General features: G+C 39.0%; 1 protein-coding gene across 1 annotated transcript; it reads right to left on the bottom strand.

Annotated features, from left to right (window-relative positions):
* Positions 1–1111: 1111 nt before the first annotated feature.
* tango6 (transport and golgi organization 6 homolog (Drosophila)) lies at positions 1112–21626 on the bottom strand. Its single transcript, XM_014993236.2, has 19 exons — positions 21465–21626; positions 19957–20386; positions 19167–19371; positions 18241–18357; positions 16816–16960; positions 15859–15965; positions 15169–15331; positions 14528–14595; positions 13726–13838; positions 13466–13642; positions 13259–13385; positions 12639–12842; positions 12402–12539; positions 11489–11923; positions 10604–10661; positions 10244–10402; positions 7495–7646; positions 6353–6466; positions 1112–1342 (listed from the first exon to the last, which is right to left on the bottom strand). The coding sequence occupies exons 1-19, from the start codon at positions 21514–21516 to the stop codon at positions 1166–1168; spliced, it is 3141 nt and encodes a 1046-aa protein (XP_014848722.2). The 5' UTR covers positions 21517–21626; the 3' UTR covers positions 1112–1165.
* Positions 21627–21967: the final 341 nt, after the last annotated feature.

Raw genomic sequence — 21967 nt, 5'->3', positions numbered from 1 at the left:
ATATTCATATAGAGACAGACGAGGGGGTCAACCCTTAAACCCCGTTAGCCTTTTGCTAAACAAACGACAACAAAAGAAGGAATTCCTCTCCGTCAGACTCCAGACCACACATAGGCTGGTTGACACAAAGCAGCGCGGCCTTTGTTGGATATTTCTGCCCAGATCTTCTCGCCATGAAGTCCAGACTTCATTGGGCTTCTAAACATCTAGTAGGAGAAAAATAAAGACACCTTTGAGTGCGAGACTCATTCAGGCTCCTCCCGATTCATGGTATACAACTCCTGACCTGGCTTTGTTTCTTTAGATTTCCTGCTTAAGATTCTGCAGTCATTTTTTCTTGTTAAAATGTATAAAAGCTTGGAATAGTTGTTCAACGTAAGACTGCAATTTCAAAATCGAGTCAAAATTATACAGAAAGGCTGAAACTTACCCACAGCTCTAATATTTGCTTAGTGGTACACAAACAACTAACTATTTATACTTAAAAATCTTTTGTTTGAAAAGTTGACCCAGAAGACATTGCAGTTTTGTCCTATTTTCTAGCGTCTTGGTACATTTGAATTAAGACAAAACTCAAAACTAACTTACAAGTTGCCCTTCAACAAGATACAATAGTTTGTTTCAAGTCAATAATTCCTTAATATTGATTTTATAAGTACTTTTTTTCACTTATCACATTTTTCCCATGTTATAAGAGAAATAATCTGCCAGTGAAACTTTTTAAAATAATTAAGGAATTAATGACTTAAACAAGCTCTCATATATGTCCTGCTGAAAAGCTACTTATGTTAGTTTTATCTTAATTCAAGTGAACTAAGATCTTTTTGCTAGAAACCAGTGTTATTGAGATTAAAAAAAATCTCATTTTCCAAATCAAACACTGTAAAGTCAAAAATCACCTTGGTAAAAAACAATGACAATTTTATTTATTTAGAAAAAAAATGTTAAAACTAACTTGGCCCAATGTGAAAATATATTAACTGGGATTAACCAAGTTAAGGTTTAATTTTCATTTTCAAGTCTGATAACTGCCAGAACCTGCCTGCCAACCTGAAGTAAATTTAAAAAAAGTAAAACATTAAGGAGAAAAAGACACCAGATGAAAAACAAATCGACGCAGAACAGAAAAATCCTTTATTGTCCCTCAAACCGATTGGCTTCAGCTCTACGGCAGGACGACGATCTTCTTCTCCAGCTTCTGCTCTGGGAAGACGAACCTCCTCATCACGAGGTCCAGCTCCTCCAGAGCCAGCTGCGCGTGCAGAACGGCCACCGGGTCCGGGTCCGAGCGGACCACCAGCTTCAGGGCCCGGTACAGGTCCAGCAGAACGTCGCTGAGGACCTGCAGAGGCAAACGGAGCAGCAAACCGCATGTCAGGGCTGAAGACGGTTCCTGATTTTAACCATATTTATTAACCACAAAGGTATTTAGTTATGCTGCGACTGGATACAAAACCAGCAGCTCGGAGGTCGAGATTCACTGTTAATGTGTTTCACTAATATAACAAACTGCTGTGGTTCAACAGAACATTAAAATATTGGAGCCACACTAAGAAAAAACAAAAAGACCTCAAAATTAATAAAGATACCAGAATAAAGTCGTACGAGAAAAAACTGAAATAATATGAGAATAAAGTTGTTGTATTATGGGAATAGTCGTAATGACTTTATTCTTGTAATATTTACTTTATTTTGTGGAAAAATTATGACTTCTCATTTTACTCCAGCTTTATTCTCACAATACCGACTTATCTTTATCTCCACTTTATTCTCGTTTTATGACTTTACTGTTGAAATATTATGACTTCGTGTGACGTCTTCTTCGTTGTTTGTGCCAGTAGTAACATCTGGTTGTTGATCACATGGCTGCAAAAAAAGCCTTTCCACTGCAGTTACACCAACTTCGATACATTTTTAAATCGAAAACAGTTTTTACCTCCAAATCGGCATGTTTATATGAAACAAATCTGTTTTTATAATTCTAATTTATGCGACTTTACAGTGAATGTGAGACACTGCTGTGGAGGAAATCTCTGGATGTCCTTCCATCTTTGCCTCCCATCTTCTAAACCATCACTCTATCCTGCCCTACTTTGACCTTTGCCCTATTTTTACTTTTCCCACGTCCCTCTCTGTTATTACAGTCCAGCTGGTTCTGCAGTGATGACAGGACTTGGACCAGAACCCACAGCTGGAAGGCAGCAGGAGCCGCAGCACACCTGAGCAGGAACACGAAGGTCAGGGCGAAGACCAAGGAATTAATCAGTGATTCTTGAGAATAGGGACAAAACAGGTCCTATGGATAAGCATGAAATTTGAATAAAATATACACAAAATATATTTTTTTCAAATATCTAACTAAACTTACCTGGGTCATGTGAGCACAACAATGTATATTTTTCTTTTTTTGCTGAATATTTTTTTATTTTAAACATTGTAGTCGGTGGATGATGCCTGTAAAAGCCCTTGTCCAGGAGCAGAACTCAATACATTCTTATAGTTTAAAACAATTAAAGAAATACTAAAATTATATATTATGACAATTAAGTATAAGTAGTCATATAAATAATTATAAAAGTATCGATAAATTGAATTAAAAATAATTTTTAGATATTTTCCAACTCCGTTGAAATTTGTCCTTAGTTTTTGTCAACACCGTCAGAAATGAAAAGAATGTAAAAAAAATCAGGCATTATTGGGGGGCACCAGACCTTCTGAGGACCCCATGACGTCGTCTTTTCTCTTCCTTTGCTAGGAGGGCTAGTTAGCTCCGGTTAGCTTAAGTTATTCTTTAGTTTTTTCTTCTGTTTTATTCCTAAGTTGTTTGTCACAACCATGATGTGTCAACTCCATAACTGACAATTTACAAAACTTTGATGAAATTTTGCGAAATAAAAGCTTAATTTTGGTATAATGTAAAGATTTCATGGACCTGACGAGCTACAATATGGCCTCCTTCAGAATAACATCATATAAATTGAGGTAGTTTGGCATTTCGTCAACTCCGTCAGATGTCAACTCCGTCAGAGTTTTTCTGACTCTTTCAGTGAAATTGTTGTCAAATCTCACTTAATTGTGCAACTAATTCATTTTAATGTATTTTACATGAATTGCATTACTTCACATGTACCAAGTTTTTCATTTTACTCACTAGTTTGTCACCACCTTCAGTTCTGTGTCAACTCCGTCATGCACTGTCAACTCCATCAGATGGACTTTTTCTTGTTTTTTGTTTTAAATAATATTTATTTTATTTCTTGAGAAGCATTTGTCTGTAAATTGAGTAAAAATATCACTAATGGGGTATTTTAAAAATCATTTTAGATTTATTTTTGTCAGATGGTGATGACAAAGTTTTGGGTCAGGTCGATTAAAAATGTAATTTTTTTTTAAAAATTCGCATCTGGGAGCCTGTACCTTAGCATCTTCATATTTTCTAAACATTATTTGTCATATTTGCATACATAAGGTTGAGAAATAATAAAAAAAAATATGGGAAAATTAAAACCCATTTTGTCCCTATTCTCAAGAATCACTGTAATATGTTTATATTTGAAAGATCTTCATTTCTCTGTTTCGGTGACGTTTTTCTCACTTTTTGATGTCTTCACTCCCTTTTACAAACACATCAGATCTGGCATTGAAGAAACTAAGAAATGAAGAGGTTAAAGTCCATTTTTTCCTGTGAAAATGTCTTGCAGAGTCCAACAGTACGTGGTTATGAACTCCTCCATGTCTTTGTAACATGTACAAAATGTTGTTTTCGATCATCTCGGTGAAAAATGCTTTTCTACCCCTAGTTGAGATACTTTTAGCCTCCATATTCAAAAAGCTGAGTCACGACGGGATCCCTTAAATCTCAGCTGCTGCGTAAAAACTTTAAGTTGTACTGAAACAATTCTTGACCCATAAATGTCAGAACCTTCTGGTGACCGGACACGAACGTTTTTATGAGTCTACAGTGTTTTTAGTCACAGATATGAGAGTTTAAAGAGCTGAGAAAGAAAACATTCAGACCCTGAATATAATGGAGGTGAATGAGGGATTACGTGTGAACTCTCAGCACTCTGGGTGGATTTAACAGAAAACTGTAAGTCCAACAGCACAGTGGGTGAAAGTAGAGAAAAATACTTTCGTTTTGATATATTAACTGTACATGTGGAGATAAAACTGTGGGAATGATATCAGTTAAAATAAAAATAAAAATCTGAATGTTTCACAGGGTCAGAATCTAGAGGGACATCAATGATCTGAACATAAATCCATTGAGTGAAAACTGTAAAATGAATAAAAACCTTAATTCAGTCAAATAAAGACCAAGTTTCCATCAGCCGTTTAAACTTTGAACCAGGATTTTAATGGAAAGTTTGGCTGAGATACGGAGCCTTAACTCTTTTACTTCCTTCACCAAAATCCCACCAATCTTCATCTTATCTTGTAAACATGTAGCTAAATATCACCACCACTACGGAGAGCCAAAAGGGACAAAATGAAAAGCTACATCATTAAATTATTAATTAAATGTGCCATGAAATAAATGTTTAATTTAAATATTTAGATAATTTAAAAAATGATATTTTTTAATTATCTAAATAATTAAAAAATATTTAGATAATTTTTGTAACAAATGTAAATCATTATCATTATTATCATAAAACCCATTATTCTAAGTTTTGTTTCAATGATTTACAAATGTAAATCATTGAAACAAAACTTAGAATAACTGAAGCAGAATAATAATGAAATGCATATTTAATTGCTTCATGTTTCCTGTTCCTATAGCAATACCATGTAATAATTTAATCTATTAAACTCTGATCTGTTGAGCTCCACTAGTTTAAATTATTTAAATATTTTATTAAACATATCTTTATTTCATGGTACATTTATTTAATAATCTAATGATGCATTTTTTGTTTCATTTTTCCACCTTTGGTGCTCCGTAAACCAAAATCGCTCCACTTTATTCTTGATTGAGCCACACATTTTAACTGATTTATTTGCATGTTCTTTTTTTCCAATAGTAAGAAAAGAATTTAAAAACTTTAAATTATGAAAAAAAAGGCTGAATAGTAACAATTAATCTCTTCATAACTAAGATACAGATTGAATAATTTGGGATTATCTAACCACATCCACTTTTCCTTTTTTCTTTAATTCCAATTTTAAAAACAGAAAGCAATTTGCAATGTCAGCAACAACGTTTTGGAAGTAAATCTAAGATTAGATGTTGATTTAAGCAAACTGACATAAAGAGTTTAAATTTTCTCAAAGTTTGAAGTGATTTTCTTGAAACCAACTGACCTAAAAGCGCCAGAGACGCCATAACATCAAACCATTCAAACAAGAAGAGGTCACGCTAAGGTTTCTGACCCCAGGGCAGGAAGCAAAAATAAAGGAAAACACAAACACACCTGAGAGACCACCAGGTGGAAAAGTTTGAGAAACATCCATTATGTTGAGGAGCTGCTTTGTAAATCTGACAAGCAGAACAAACATCGAGCGGCTCGGCTTCACCTGCAGGTCAGGAGGTTTCCTCCAGACACGAAGCCCAACGTCAGGACAGCAAGTTTCAATGTTAGATGACAAACCAACACAAAGCAGCTTATAGGCAGGAAGCAGAAAGAAAACAACAGGTTTTTACAAATAAAACCCCAGAAAGTGTTGCATGTTTTCACGTTCCTGAGTCGATATTCTGCAGAATCAGCTTTTAATGCAGCTTATTTAACTTTAGGTGAACTTAAAGTTTAATAATCTAATGTTATCTACATGTTTTGCATATATTTCTGATATAATTCTTGCACAAATTGCAAAAGTTTGCATTTATATTTATATAGATTTCCCTTTTTTAATATTATTCCACATTATTTATTTTTATTGTATTATTATTTTATAGTTTATCAGCTGGTTTCTGTTTGTGACCTAATATGTATCATAATTTTGTTTTCTAGTGCATCTCTAATGTTTTGCTGAATGACAAAGATAATCTGGATTCACTTCAAAAACTCTAAATCTTAAAGTATCATTGTTTAGTTTTTAGTGCAAATATCTTAATATTTAACTAACTCAAAAGTAACTTTTCACTAAAATATGGAAACTTGTTTTAAGTCAATAATTAATTAATACTGATAAAGTATTAGATTGGGAAAATGTCTCATTATAACTGAAACAAATCTGTTAGCACTTTTCCATTAAGGAATTATTTACTTAATCTCCTACATTTTGCTACATGTATGTTAGTTTTGTCTTATTTAAAGTGTATTCAGATATTCACACTGGAAGCTAGACAGAAACACTTGGTAACATTTAGTGTTTTTGCAGTGCAGGGCGGCGTGTTGCAGGGTTTTGTCACCTGGGTGGTTTTATCGCTGAGGCCTCTGAGCAGCTGAGCGATGACGTGGACGGCGGCTCTCCTCACCTCGGCCTCCCGCTCCGTTTTAATCAGCGCAGTCAGACACGAGCTCAGCTGCATGTAAGAAGAAAAAAAAACATGTTGCCATTAAATATTCACAGCAGGAAGAGGCAGGAAACCAGCAGGAATCAGCAGAAATGAAGGCTAAACCTGTGAAAACAAAGAATTTACAACACAACTTCTGAATTCACAGCATAAAAAGTATCAGACTATAAACTCCTGATGCACGCGGCGTCTGTCAGTGTGAAAAAGATCACAGGTTTATGAATAAGCGTCCTGTTCATCCAGCTGACACTGAAGCTCATTCAGCAATGCAGAGCGCCGTCGTCAGAGCCGCAGACCTCAGCAGAGGCGGTCGAGCCTCACAGTTTGTGTTGGAAAACTATTTTTATGTCTCAATAACATTTAATCTGCAGCGGATTTTTCCTCAGAGGGACACAGCCTTTACCTCAGTGTTTGGGGTCCTGAGCAGAAAAATCTGCACTGCAAAAATACAAAAATCTTAAAGAAATCCCAGTAAGTTATTATTCTTCCATCTCACTGCAGAAACACAAAATCTTACCAAGTATTTTTGTCCAGTTTCTAGTCCAGATCCTTGAAATAAGACAAAACTAACTTACAAGTAACTTTTCAGCAAGATATCAGAGATTGTTTCAAATAAATAATTACTGAATATTGACTTAAAATGCTACTTCCACTGGCAGATAAATCACTTATGACAAGACATTTTCCCATGTTATAAATAAAATAATCTGCCAATGGAACTAGTATTTTTAATCAATAAGGGAATTATTGACACAAAGCGAGTTACTGCTAGAAATTAAACAAATATACCTGGTAAGATTTTTTTTTTTTTGCATTGTTGCCTTTTAAATAACATTTCTTGCATTTTAGTAACTTTTCACTCCCTTGTGAACAATAAGTTTTTTAGTTTAATTATATTTTGACAAGTAAAGCAGAGTTTTACAGACTAAGACACAAATATACGATAAAATCTGCTAATCTTGAACAAATACAGAAAATAAAGCAGATTTTCATTAGACTATTGGAAAAGCATGATTAAAATATAAATTCTTCAGCACCTCTTGCGCCAGCGGGCCCAGAGAGTAGTCCAGTCTCTGGCAGAGCTCCCCCAGGTTGGACAGGCTGCTGGCCCGGACGCTCTGGTCCGGATCTCTGGTTCCCTGCAGGAAGACGCTCAGCAGAGGGCGGCCGAGGTGCGGCGCCAGTTCCCCTGGAGGAAGAACACATGCAGCGTAGGGCGAGACTTTTTCAAAACAGATCCCACAAAAAACTGCAAAGGTTGTATCTGATTTGGCTTTGGATTGTTTTCTTCCTTTTCAGCTTTTTTATATGCTGTAGCGATTTATTAAGGCATAATTTAGTTTAATTTGATGAGTATGACAGACATAAATACTACCTGCATGTTTTGAGTCAAGTCGTTTAAACCGTTGCTGCGTTTTGAAGTAGGGCTGAACAATATGGCTGAAAAACGTATCATGACAAAAGCATTTCATACGAGTAAATATCAAAAATTGAGAAGTTTGTTATAAATATCTGAAATATAGCCAAACTGGTGGTGTGACATTCTCTGATTTATTCACAGTTTTCACTTCATGCTGCTGTTTTTTTATATTTAAGCAGTTATGAAGAACAGCAGCAGAACTTTAAACTGCTGCTGCGCAAGTTACTCCACAAGTTGTTGCTAGGTAACCAAAGAATGAGTGAGTTGCTAGGTAACCAAAGAGTGAGAGAGTTGCTAGGTAACCAAAGAGTGAGAGAGTTGCTAGGTAAGGGTTAGGGTTAGTGAGTTGCTAGGTAACCAAAGAGTGAGAGAGTTGCTAGGTAACCAAAGAGTGAGTGAGTTGCTAGGTAACCAAAGAGTGAGAGAGTTGCTAGGTAACCAAAGAGTGAGTGGCCAGAGAGGTTGAACAGCTTCAGTTTTCCTCTGCCTACATTATTGAATATTAATTATGCATCATCTATTGATATTAATCACATGTCTATTGTGATATATATTATTACTGATTTATCATCCAGCCTTATTCTGAAGTATGGATTACAAATTATTTGATAGACTGAATAAATAAATGAATAACAAGCTCTGTCATGATGTAGATTTTTACATTCCAGATTCATAAAAGGCTTAAAAGATGAGAGTTGAAGTGTCAGATTTGAACATTTCTGATGACTTTTCTGGTTTATCTACGTTTCAACCAAACATGTCGACATTTGATCCTGCATTTTTGTGCATTTTTCCTGCACAGTAATCATCTCACAAGCATCAGCTGAAGCTTAAATTTCTCTTCAGTCAGAGGAGATGCTGTGTTTTGCTACGTTCATTTATGTATTTTTCTGACTCAGCTCTGGTTCTGTGTGCCAGATTCCCATCGTGCCACTTTTCTGGGACAATCAGGGTGTTTATATCCCTGCACGGAGGTTGGAAGGAGCTTCAGTTCGCCTCTCGGACAGCTGCTGCGTTTGACATCCCAACCGGCCAAAGTGCGTCTTTTAGGCCAAGCTGTGATTTTTTAATTAGAAGGTTTTCTTAACCGACTGGACGTTCAGAGCCCAGTTTTCAGTTTCTGGTTTGTTCCTAGTTTCTGGCAGAGAAACTTGCAGACTCCTCTGTAGGAGTTCTGCATTGAAAATGTTATTAAGTGAATTTGTGGTTGGGTTTGGGCATCGATGCACGCAGTACTGAAGGGTCAGTGCTGTGTTTGTGTTTCCGTTGGTCAGTTGGACGCCTCGGAGCTGCTTGGCTGGAGCAGCTGCAGGCGACTCTGTGCTTTGTGTCGCCCACCAACACAGCTGGTTCCACAGCCAGCGGCGGAGCAAACCTACTTCAAACTGGGTAATATGCGGCCATATGCAAAAAACACTAAATAAATTAATCACATGATAATTAAAATGAGCTCGATAATTTCCATTTGCATTATTTATCATTTCTTTTTTCCCTCTTTCTACCAAAAACTGGATGACAGAAGTCTACAGTCTGTTGCTTTGGTCTCAACAAGCTCTTTTCTTGCAGAACAATTTTGTTTACAGAGACTTTATAATTGATTTTATTTGTTGTTTCTGTTGATTTGTTTATTTATTTAGAATGTCTTCCAGTTCCAGTGTTAAATGTTGATTAGAAATAAAATTTCATTGATCTTTGAGAATGCATTGTTTCACTATTATTATTATCCCATCACCATCATATTATTTGAAAACTGTCTCAAATAACTTCTGGGACAATTTATAATGCAGCAAAATTTGTTATAGTAACACGTCTATTCACATCCTTCAAAGGGAACCAAATTAACATTTTGCACGTTTTTGTTCTTCTATTTGAGTCTCTGCTGCCTCTCAGAACATCTCAAGCACTTAAAACAAATAAAAAACAATAAAAGCTGCTTTCCTGACATTGGTTAATGTTTTTTGGTGTTTGGAAAATTACACCAAAAATGTTTCAAAAACCTCTCAATTATCGAGTCACATTCATTGGGAACTATGCCGTTACCTAGCAACCCTAGCGGAGCTCCAGCAGGTTTGGTCAGCCGGTTTTACTGCTGTATAATGGCTGGATGAGGTGGACCACTTCCTGTCATTTTCTTCAGTAATAACATTCTGAGTGATGTGAAAAATGTGTTCCCATTTCAGTTTTACGAAATAAGACTGTTTGGATGCGGCTGAAAAACCACCTCAGCGCAAAAACTTTTTTATCAAAATGATGTTTTAAAATTGGTGTGTTTCCATGAAGTAAATTCTAATGTTAACGTAAAGCCAGCTAACGTCTCATTAATGCACTGAAACTAGCGAGCCACATGGACTCTGTCTGGTGCTCACCCATCGCTCTGCTGGCCCGCATCAGAACCTCCCCGACCTTCAGCCGGGTCTCCAGGGAGCGCTCCTGCTTGGACGAAGGGAGCGACGGGCCGCGCTGGAAATCCTGGAGGAGCCTCTCCAGGATCTGACCCGGGTAGGAATCAGCCAGAATGGCCAGACCTGACAGCAGTTCGGACTCTGTTATCATTGTGAGCTAAAAGCAAGCTAACAGGTAGCTAACAGCAAGCTAACAGGTAGCTAAAGCTAAGATGAAGTCAGCAGAAAGCCAGCCGCTAGGCAAAGCTAACAGCTAGTTGAAGTAACCTTAAAATTACTCCATATACAGAGTTATAAAAATAAACATGAGAGAGGAGGCGTTACCTTGGATGGCCGACAGGTAGACGAACGAGTCTTCATGTTCCAGGTTCTCCAGGAAGAGCTGGACAGGACACAGAGAGACGGGGAATTATGGAGATCCGGACCGAGGATCAGCCAGTCAACAAACATCAGAGAGAATAAAACAGATGATTGATCCGAGGAGAACCAAACCGGAGAGGAAAATCAATACCGGGGGTTTCTGGAGCATCAGCAGGGGCCTGGAGCTAAAGGGAATCCCTAAATAAGGGGCATCTTTTCCTTAACAAGCCCCCAGGAGGGCAACGGCGTCCCACTGAGGAAGACTACCTCATCCATTATGAATGTCCCAGGAGACGAGGATGAAACGGGAAACCTGCTGATACTCGCGTTCGGATCACAAAGCAACAAGAACTCCTGAATCTTGGAATTACAACCTGGAAAATTCCTGGATTGGAATCTGAACAAAGGTTCGTAATCTCTATTTTTAAAATCCACATTTTAAAAACAAGGTTTCATTGTTTTCAAACTAAAGATCCCAGTTTTCCAGATTTTCATGTTCAGAAAGTCATTTTATGATAAATGTTACCTGGCTGTGATTCGGTGGAAGGCTAAGTCACAGTCGTAGTTTTTATTTTCTTCTCTGTTTTTAAAGTGAAATTTGCAGCTGAGCTCTCCAGTCTGACTCTCCTCACATGTTGTGACTCTACACTGTTGACAGCAGTACAGGACCAGGCAACGCGCTGCAGATACCCTGATAACCCTCCAGAGGAGAGAGGCTTACAGGTCAACATGCGATTGATCTGCGTAATATTAATGCGTTAAGACTTTAGATTATTTTTATGCCACATCGCCCATCCCTACCTGAAAAGAAGAAGAAGAAACGTTATGAAAGAATTGGTCAGTACAAACCGTGAGGACTTTCTGCTGAGCCTGGACGGCCTCTGGGTGTCTGCGCTGCACCATCCGGGTCACGACCCTCAGGGCGACCGCTCGGGTGGGCACGTCTGGGTCGCACGCCTCCAGCAGCCAATCAGAGAGCGGTTTGTTACTTGGATCATGGTCACCGGAGCTGGACGGCAGACTGGGACGCTGTGGGAACCTGCCGGCCGGCGTCTGCTGGCTTCTTCCTTCACTCTTCGCTTTGCTGTTCTCAGTCGTTTCGCCGGGGTTGCCACGCCAACGAGCAGCATCAGCGAGGCTTTCAGGCCGGCAGGCGCCGTGAGTGGCGATGACGGCTCTGAGGCTGGACGCCAGCTCCTGGACGACGACGTCGGGATGCTGCTGGGACAGCGCCTCCAGTGGCCGGAGCAACTTCGACATGCAGGAATAATCCTGAGCGCTGATCTGACGAGGCAAAGTTAGGAAAAAAAAAACCAGAAAATTTATCAACTGCTGATAACAAATGCATGTTATTGATCTAAAGTTGATCAATCATAAGCAGATATTTTCTTAAAAACCTGAGTCTTCTGAGGGTTGACAGTCAAAGACATAACAATATTTTTTTCTTTTATATACCAGTTTGTTTTAATTTTTAATTTGTCATATAACCAATTGATCTATTGATTATTGCAATAGGACTACACTTTATAAAACATTACACGGTCTCCAATTGTGAAACCAGTAACAAACATTACATATTTTTTCAAGTGTCATCATCAAAACACATCAAATATCATGATAATTGTAATATTAAAAAGAAAAACATAATTATATTTTAACATCCTTTAATCAGCTGCATTCAGTACCGACTGAATAAACAGAACTTAAAACCATTTATTGGTAGCTAATCGTAAGTTGATTGATTCCGTGAGGGGTTTTGTACCTGAGGTGCGGAGAGGAGCGTCGCCACCAGGCCCATCCCCATGCTCAGCGTCTGGCTCTCCACCGGGTTCCCAACACCTGGCGCCCCATCCAGCCCAACGCAGGCCCTCTGGAGCAGGGACACCATGAAGTCCACCACCTGCAACCACAACAGATGAATCTTGGTAAAAGCTCCATCCATCCTTATTTTCCCTCTCTCTCTCTCTCACTCCATCCATCCTTCCCTTCATCCTCTGACCTGTGAGGTTTTCCTCAGCAGCTGCTCCTGCTCCAGACTCTCCACCATCACAGCCAGCGCCTGAAGCAGAGTTAGCTTCTCTGCTCGCCTCTCAGCTCCACCCAGCAGCTGCTGCTCCACCTCCAGAAGCGTCATGGCCGCCACATCCACCTCCTCTTCATCCTTCAGCTCCTCATCCAGAGCAGCCGCCCAACCGGTCAGCTCCTGCAACAGACGCCATGTCAGCAAAACATCTCTGCATAAAGAGATGTGATCAGGAAAAACCTGAAGCTGGCTGCTTCCAGGTGCCTGAGATTAGTCAAGATTCAGAGATTAAAGTCATATTTCTGAGATTAAAACCTAGATTCAGAGAAAAACTTAGTATTTCCTAGATGAAAGTTAAGATTCAGAGACAAAAAGCTAAGATTCTGATAATAAAGCCACGATTATGAAAAAAAGTAATATTTCTGAGACTAAAGTCATTTTTTGAGATTAAGGCTAAAATTCTGAAAACAGGAATAATTCTGAGATTAATTTTCATTGCCTTAGTCCTTTGCTATATGCTGGAGAGTTTCTTCTCTTTATTTTTGTTTTTACTCTGCGTTCTGCATGTTTTTCTGTGATTTCGGTCCTTTTGGTACCTGCAGCAGGTCCAGGAAGAAATCCCCGGCCAGGTCGGAGTCGGTGAGTTGGGCCAGCAGCTGCACCAGACACTCCAGCCTCCACTGCTCCCCGGACAGCTTCTTGTACAGCTCCTCATCCTCATCGCTGCGGTAACAGCAGAAACTCTGAGTTACGCTGAAAGCTAGAGACGCTCAGATGACTACAACTCAGCTCTGCGTCGCCACCTGCAGGTCTGTCTGCAGACGAGCCTGACGCCGCCGTCGCCGCCCGCCGTGAAGTGGAACGCCGCCGCCACGTCGTTCCTGCGCTCCTTCAGGCCGGAGAGCTGCCTGAGCAACAACAGAGCGGCAGACGTCTCCGAAAGCTTCAGGAACCAGAGCAGGATCTCCTGACAGGGGGCGCTGTGGTGCACAGAGAAGACGCACGATTCATTTCTACGTTTGCTGCTGAGACACAGCAGAGAAGATTTCCAGTTAAAACCCACCGCAGATGGGAGACGCTCTGTTTGGTGAAGCAGAAAAGCGTGAAGATGACGGGAAGAACGTCTTGGAGCGCCGCGAGGAGAGTCGGAGACGGACTGTTTCCAACGACCCAGATCTGACCCGCAAAGAAAAGATGTCAACAACGAAGCATCAATAATCACATCTAACACTGTATATAGATGAGATAAGATACTTCATTTCTCCCTCAGGGAAATTGTAATTTCCGACTACCACAAAGGACTCCTATGTCCTTTCTACAAAAACAAAACATTTTTTGTAGACAGGTTGTATGTTATTGTTTACATTTGGAAATTTTACGCATCCGCACAAAGCTGGAGGGCAAACATAGACTCTTACTTGCCATCTGTGGCCGTGCTGCTGCAGTAGAACAACGCCGTAAAAAAAAAGAAACCTGGAGATGTTGAGGTAACCGAAGTTTGGGGGGAACTTGAAACTGTTGCTAGGTAACCAAAGATTGGGGGAACTTGAAACTGTTGCTAGGTAACCAAAGATTGAGTGAGTTAGTTGATGTCACCAACCTAGCTTAACTCGCACTGAGAGGTTGAATGCTGTGCAGTTCTGGATTGGAGTTCACTATTATATATATATATATATTGAATATTCTAACAAATGTATCACTGATACAATATTCACAATGTTGATAGTTATTGATCATTGTCAAGTCCTAATTCAGGGTAAATTTGCTAAAAACGAGGCACAAAGGGGATCTCTTGGTCAGATACAACTTGTTTCAGTTCACTTTTTCTCATTAAAAAAAACATGACTTTTTTCAGATTGTTGCACCTTGTAGACATCCTCCACACAGCGAGTGAGATCCAACTCCTCCACAGCGACATGCAGATGCTCTTCAGCTACAAAACAAACACAAGAGACGGTGATGAAGGCTGTGGGTTCATGTCAGAGTCAACATTTAAAAAGAATATGATTGAAAACCCCATTTATTTCAGGAAACTTACCATGAAGACAAACGCATTATGTATATTAACCAAACAGTTTTTTTTACAGCCTTTATTTCTGTTTATTATGGTCATTTTTAGAGTTAATGAAAACTTGGCATTTAAAATTAGAATATTATATCAAATCAGTAAAAATTATTCTATTTAAAAATACTAAAATATGACTTATAGTTTTTGTACAGTGGCGGTTTGTTTGAGCTTGAAGGAGGGAATCACCATGGCAACCGTTCTCAGCGCAGTCGTTGTTGTTTACTTGTTTCTTCTTTCTTTTTTTAGTCCATCATTAAATAGGATCCAAATATTATCACAACGCTAACAGCAAGTAGGTGATGTTTGTTGGATTTTTTCATTAACTGACCCCCTTCAAAGCACCCCTCTGAATATTTAGATATTTTAAACTACTAATTACTTCTTAGTTACTTTAGTAACCATTTGAACATGAGGCCCGTCTGCAGACGTGTTACTGACCGGAGGCGGTGATGCATCGGTGTAGCGGGGCGAGCAGTGGGGCCAGCAGGTACTGCTGAGCGAAGGCAGGCCTTTCCTGGACCATGGAGAGCGCCGCCCTTGTGGCGACTCGCTGGAACTGCTGTGCTGTCAGTTTGTCTCGGAAATGCAGGAGATCAAGGATCTGAAAGCATCGATTCATTTTAGCCACAGATATTTATAATCAGCATTAAAAAGGTTTAAAAAGGACAAACTGAGACAAATACAGATTACACAGGTTTGCAGTACAATAAACAGAAATACAATAACTGAACAAGTACTGGTAGATATGTCGATGTCGGTGGAATGGAAAACTTTCAGGGGTGGGTCTTGCTAACCACTGCAGGTCATTACCAGCCCCTAAGGAAGATGGATGGATATTTCTTAATAGGAGTAGCTGCTAGCTATAGCGGCTAATCAAAGAATTACGGCAGGTTTCCAGTGCAGACTGCTTTCCATGCAAGTCTGTGTTCCTGCTGACCAGCTGATCCAAACCGCAGGCAGGAATGAGGGATGGGGTTAGCTATAACGAGGTACAGGTGCAGCAGTCTACCTGCAGCACCATCAGGCAGGTGGAGGAAATGATCCGATCAGCAGAAACCCTGAGTCTGTTCCTGCTCAGATGGACGACCTGCTGCCTGCGTCACCCTGCAGAGGAAATGTGATGCTGACCTGAGGACAGACCAGCCTGAAATATCCGTCCGCTGAGGCCGACTGCTGAGGGCAGGCCGCCAGGATCCGCGCCACAGCGTCACATTTCCTCCAGTCCGAGTCGCCCCCTGCAGAAGCAAAACAGAAGTTCAGCCAGGAGAACTAGTGAGCGGTTTACAGAAGCAGCATTTATTTTTGTTTAATTCCTTTTCCAAATTTGCAGCTTTTCCCCAACATTTAAAGTCATTGTGGCATTCAGGACGCCAAGCATTTAAGAGTTCCAGCCTGTATCTAATCTTTTATATCTAACTATTTCATACAGCTATCTATCTTTCTGCATATATTTAAATGAATTTGACTAAATAAAAATATATATTTATGACAAGTACAAAAATACATATAGCTAAATAATAATATTTTTTTACGATATGTATTTTTTAATTTAGTATTTTTTTCATTTAATTATACTTTTTACTTTATATATATTTTACCTTTAGTAATTATATATATATATATATAAAAAAAAAAATTCCCTTCTCACCCTCCGCGGGTGGTCTCTCTCATCCTCTGAGCTCGGGTCCTCTACCAGAGGCCTGGGAGCTTGAGGGTTCTCAAGCTCCCATATATATATATATATATATAATATAATATATATATATATATATATATATATATATATATATATATATAAATATATATATATATATATATATATATATATATATATATATATATATATATATATATATATATAAATATATATATATATATATATATATATATATTATATATATATATATACACACACACACACACACACACACACACACACACACACTTTCCTTTATATTTCTTGTCATTCTCATCCGCCTTTTGGGCCCCCCAATGATAACAGTGTAGCTCCGCCACTGCTGATGGGAACCTGCAGGATTATTTGCACATCATCTGTACATCATCCCTGTTCCTCCTCCTCCTCACCTGTTCCTCCCTCCAGGACGGCTCTAACGACTGCCTGTACGCCGCTGGGCTGCATCAGACGCTCAGACAGCAGCTGACCGCAGAGACGCCTCAGCCAGGCCGGCGCTGATCCCAGAGCGGCTCTAGAGCTCCCAGCTGGACCCGACTGGGAGCAAGCAGAGAGGAGAGGGAGGTGAATCCAAAACCAGCATGTAGGAGCATAACAATCCATGGAACCAACACAAACTTAATCAAAGCTCAATGAACAGGAAAACAAGAACCGGCTCAAAACACTGGAGAACAAAACATGTTTTCTTGCTGGTTTTGCTTTATTTTTCATTATCATTACTGATCCTATTATTATGTTTTATTCTTATTTAAATGGAAGCTCATTTCCTGCACTAGAATAATGATTTGGACAAAAAAGGGTCAAAAACAGCCAGCTTAAGGAGTTTGTTGGTGAAGAGTCATGGTTTTCAACTCATTATCGCTGCCATCATGTGGACAAAATAGATCACTGCAGTCATAATTTCAACATCTGTCAGGACTTTTTCAGATCAGCAGAAAAAATTTTATGGAAAACTTAAAAATCTGATAAAGAATTTCTGATATTTGCAGGTATGATAATTGTATTATTGGTGGATTAATTCAGAAGTTTATTCAAAATTCTTGAAATCAAAAAACCGTTTCTTTCATCGTCTATTTCCTGCATGTTGATGGCTGCAGCTTTTCTTCAGAGGAGTCCAGTCAGCTCATTAATTCATTCCAGTTGGATTCTTCTGCGACAGTGTATCAACATGATGCCACATGCACTTTGCAGGGCTAACAATTATTTTAGTAATTGATTATTCTGACGATTAATCGAATTTAAAAAATTGATTTTTAACTCTTAAGCTTAATTCATAAAATGTTAGAAATGCATAAAAATGCAAATAAATAATTAAATTACTTTTTAAATAATAAAATCAAAATGTATTGTCTAAAATACAATAACATGACTTTCCTTCAGGGAAGGTCGATTATTTGTAGCAAAGGATTAATCAAAAAGTTCAGTCATTCTGCCTGACTTTACATGAATACATTGTAGGGCTGAACTTATGATTATTTTTTTGATGAATGAATTAATAGTTAGGTAGCAAAAGTTACTTCATAATGAGATATTGAACTAGAATTTGAACCAGGTGAAGCTAAAATTGCCACTTGATGGAATTTTTTTTTCTTGAATGCTAAATGAATGTATATTTTGTACAGTTTTAGCTTAATTACTGCTCTTTGTTCTTTCACCAAATTATTTTGTTTTGAGTCTTTATATGTCAATTAACGATTAATCAATTACTAAAATTAGTGGATTAATCGTTACAGCCCCAACACATAATCGAGATGTGATGGATGATTCTGTTCTCTGCACAACAAAAACAACATTTGGGTCAGAACAGGAAGCGGCACCTGTTTGGGTCCACCCTGCAGGACCAGCAGCTCCTTGATGACGATCGGCTGGTAAACTTTTCCCAGCAGATTCCTGAGTGCCTCTTTGCACCACCGGCACTCCTCTGTGCTGAGCGGCTGCATCAGGGAGGAAAAGCAGAAACTGGAGCAGCAGGACTGAAACGGTCTGGACTACATGAATTTTCAGCTGTTATTTACGTCTGGATCAAGAATTAAGACGCATGTCTCACATCGATGATGTAAAGGGACAGCATCATGTAAAATCAACTTTTTGAGCTTTACATCGTGTTATAATGTCATTACAAACTGGAGTTTTGCTCTGATTCTTTCATGCATGTTTGAGAAATCCTTTAATCTCCATGGCAACCGTTCAGCTGTGCAAAATGACTGGTTGAACTTAGCTCTGCCTCCACGACAGAGCTCCTCCTCACAGCTGCAGTTTCTAACTCAGCTCCTTCAGACTAGCCAGCAGCAATTAGCGAACATCTGGTGGAAATACGCTCATAATAGAAGCTACTACTCAGTAAAACGATGGCAAAAACATTGTTTAAGGTTAATAGAGGAGAGATGATGTGATGATTTCCATTAGGTGGAATTTCAGGAAGAGCAACAGAGATCCAATTTCAAGGTGCTAAATCAGGAAGTAAAATTTCTTATAAACAGAATTTTTACAACAATTGAAGGTAGTATATTTGCTTGATTGTGCTATAAAATAACATGATGTGCCTGGAAAACACATAATACCGTCCCTTTAAAAGCTGGATAAAATGCAACATGGCCGTTAAGACTGCAGATCTGACAACTATCAGATCTGATTTAGTTCCACATATGGAAGTGGCAGAGGTCAAAAAGCTGGATGAAGGTGGCATTTGGTAAAAAGACAAAAGCGGACTTGGGTGGCAGCAGCATGTAGAAGGTAAACCCACCCTGCGGTCCTCTCGGTGCGGCTCGTAGCCCAGCTGGCACAGCGCTGCCATCACGTCCCCCAGATGTCTGCTGAACACCATCGTGGCGAGAGTCGCCAGCTCTGCCACCTGCAGCAGGACTCTGGTTGTGGTGAGCAGACGGCGACCTGCAGGGGGCGACGTTTCCCTCTGGATCAGCTTTTCCACCACAGCACCAAATGCAGACCTAATTAAACGATCATGAAGTTTAGAACATTAATCTGAGGGCTGAAGTTGACAAAAAGTTTGGGTTTCAATTCTACTTCACTCTCCAATTCAGAAGGTGACAGTAATAGGTGTGGCCATTTATCATTTATTGTGAAAAATTTCTGATCATGATAATTGGATGTTGGATGTTAAAAAAAACTGTCAGGATGCTTAGAAATGTTACTTTTGCCACTGTTATTTCAAATAACATGGGAAAAAATTATTTAAATCACAATTTCTAATAATACTTAAAAAAATTAAATAAATAAAAACTTAATTAATTAAAGAAATTAAATATGTATTTAATTTACTAAATAACAGTAAATTCGAAAATATGATTAAATGCAATTACTGTTATTTTGTTATGTAAATCACACTATTTATTTTAAACTAAGTCGTGTCCTGAAGAAGCTCGTTTCAAATGGTAATGTTTTTTTAAGAACAATATTTGTGTTTGAATCCTGTGCAATGCAATCACAGGCATACAATTACTGAAAAAATCCGGGTTTTTTACCGTTAGTACCACAAAACATCGCCAGTAAAGTCAAAGAAGAAGAACGCCGACCTGCGGCCCAGTGGGACGCCGACCCCGGCGCTCAGGTACGGACAGACGCCCAGAGAAACCACGAACTGCAGCGCGGCGCCCACCGTCTTCTGCTGGGAGACGCTAAGGACGTCGGGCGGAAGCGGCGGCGCCATTTCCGGCGTGCGGAGGCTTCCTGAAGGAGGCGGGGCCTCCTGAAAGAGCTTCAGCTCCTCGGTCAGGTGTCGGGTTAAGGCGAGGAGGAGGAGGAGACACTCCTGGACGAAGCTCCAGGTGACGTCATCTGTCTCGCCGCCGTACCAGTCGGCTTCGCCCTTCGCCTCGTCCCTCAGCCGCGCCGCCCGCTGCAGGCTGCCGTCGCTCCGAAGCTGCTCCAGAAGGACGGACCTGTTGGCCCCCAAGGCGGCATGGAGGGCCTCCTGCTGCGACGTCTGCGCAGACGCTTCTGCAGCTGCAAACGCAAAAGATCAGCGTGTAACAGTATTTACCTTTAATGTTCAATTGAGCTGTATGTCCAAACTTTCCCTTTTGCACCACCTGGTGCTTAGATGCTTTGGAAAGAATGTAAAAACTTTATTATTTTAAATCTTGATACAACATTTTCCCTAAGGTACGAGCATTTAATCTAATTATTATACATGGCACATTTCATATTCACAAATGTACATTTTTGTCATTTTCACCCTTTTTTTTACATTTTGTTTAAGAAAATTGAATTATATGTATCTACTATTTCCAAAAGTACAAACAAAAAAGCTGTAAATACATATGAATGTTGTAGGTTACGGAGTGTAACCTACAACATTCAACATTCATGTCTGTAATATCTGCTTTCTGCTTTTTTGTACCAATGTATTTACTGCAAGAGTCTACACCCTGGCACATTTTTTCATATCCTGTTTGATTTTTGTAAACAAAGAGCAAACTAGCGAAGCTACTGGTGTATTTAAATGTGCTGTACTGGTGGAAAGTTATGAAACAAATATGTAAGTTAGTACATTTATTTCTGTTAAAAAAAAAAACAAAAAAAAAACGAAGAAACTTTTTAAGTCAATTCAGCGCTTTAACCTAAGCTTTCTTTTCTAAAAAAAAAGAATTATAAATGACCAAAAATATTTTCAAAAGGTGACTTATTTCAATCTTCCCCGTAGTAGTCCAGAAGCAGAACGAAAACTTTGTCACATTAAACAGTTTTCAGCTAATATAATGATAATGACGTAAGAATCTAAGTATGCCCTTTCAAAGATCAGTAAACTTTGATTTCGAAAGAACTCTGGAACTGGCATATTCAAAATATATAAAGCTATAAATAAAATGGATTATGGAGTCTCTGTGAACAAAATTACTACTCAAAAATATTATTCGTTAGATTCAGATAGAGGAAAAAATAGGCAAAACTATCAGGTAGGACTTTTATAAACGAAAACTACAAACTAACAAAGCAACAAATCTACAACAGAATGGACACAAACCATGTGAGAAATTGATCAGAATCAGATTTCTGAGGGTTTATCGCAGCTGAAACTCACCGCCCAGAGGTTGGGTCAGGATATTTATGGCGGAGAGGATCTCGGAGGTCATCTCGGTTTCATCACCGCTCTGTTATAACACACAACTGTTATTTATTTCTGATATAAACCCCGCAACATCGAGCTACACGCTGCTTCGGCTAAAAACATACATCGAACGAACGCTTGTCTGACGTCATCACGTAGCGCCGATCTAAAGGGGAAATGATTGGCTGACACTGCGGTGCATTTACTGGACAGCTGGAAACGTTAAAATCTCTTTGGTTCAATTTAACTCGGATATCAGTCTTCATTTAACAATGTATAAGTGAGTATGGCGTGAATATTGAGTTCAGAGGTGGATAGTAACTAGCTATATTTCCTCAGTTTGTTTTTCTTAAGCAATTTAAAAAAAAAATAAATGTATGAAACCTTTTCCTGTTCTTTCTGCAGTCCATTTCTCATATAAAAGTAGAACCTGTAGTGTGAACAGGTTTTGTATTAGAGATGAGAGGACAAAAACA

This window comes from Poecilia mexicana, unplaced genomic scaffold (assembly GCF_051168715.1).
Source record: "Poecilia mexicana isolate PSO_F unplaced genomic scaffold, ASM5116871v1 scaffold_6, whole genome shotgun sequence".
Classification (NCBI taxonomy): Eukaryota; Metazoa; Chordata; class Actinopteri; order Cyprinodontiformes; family Poeciliidae; genus Poecilia; species Poecilia mexicana.
The sequence above is the reverse complement of the archived record's forward strand: the minus strand, read 5'-3'. Positions and strand labels throughout refer to the sequence as shown.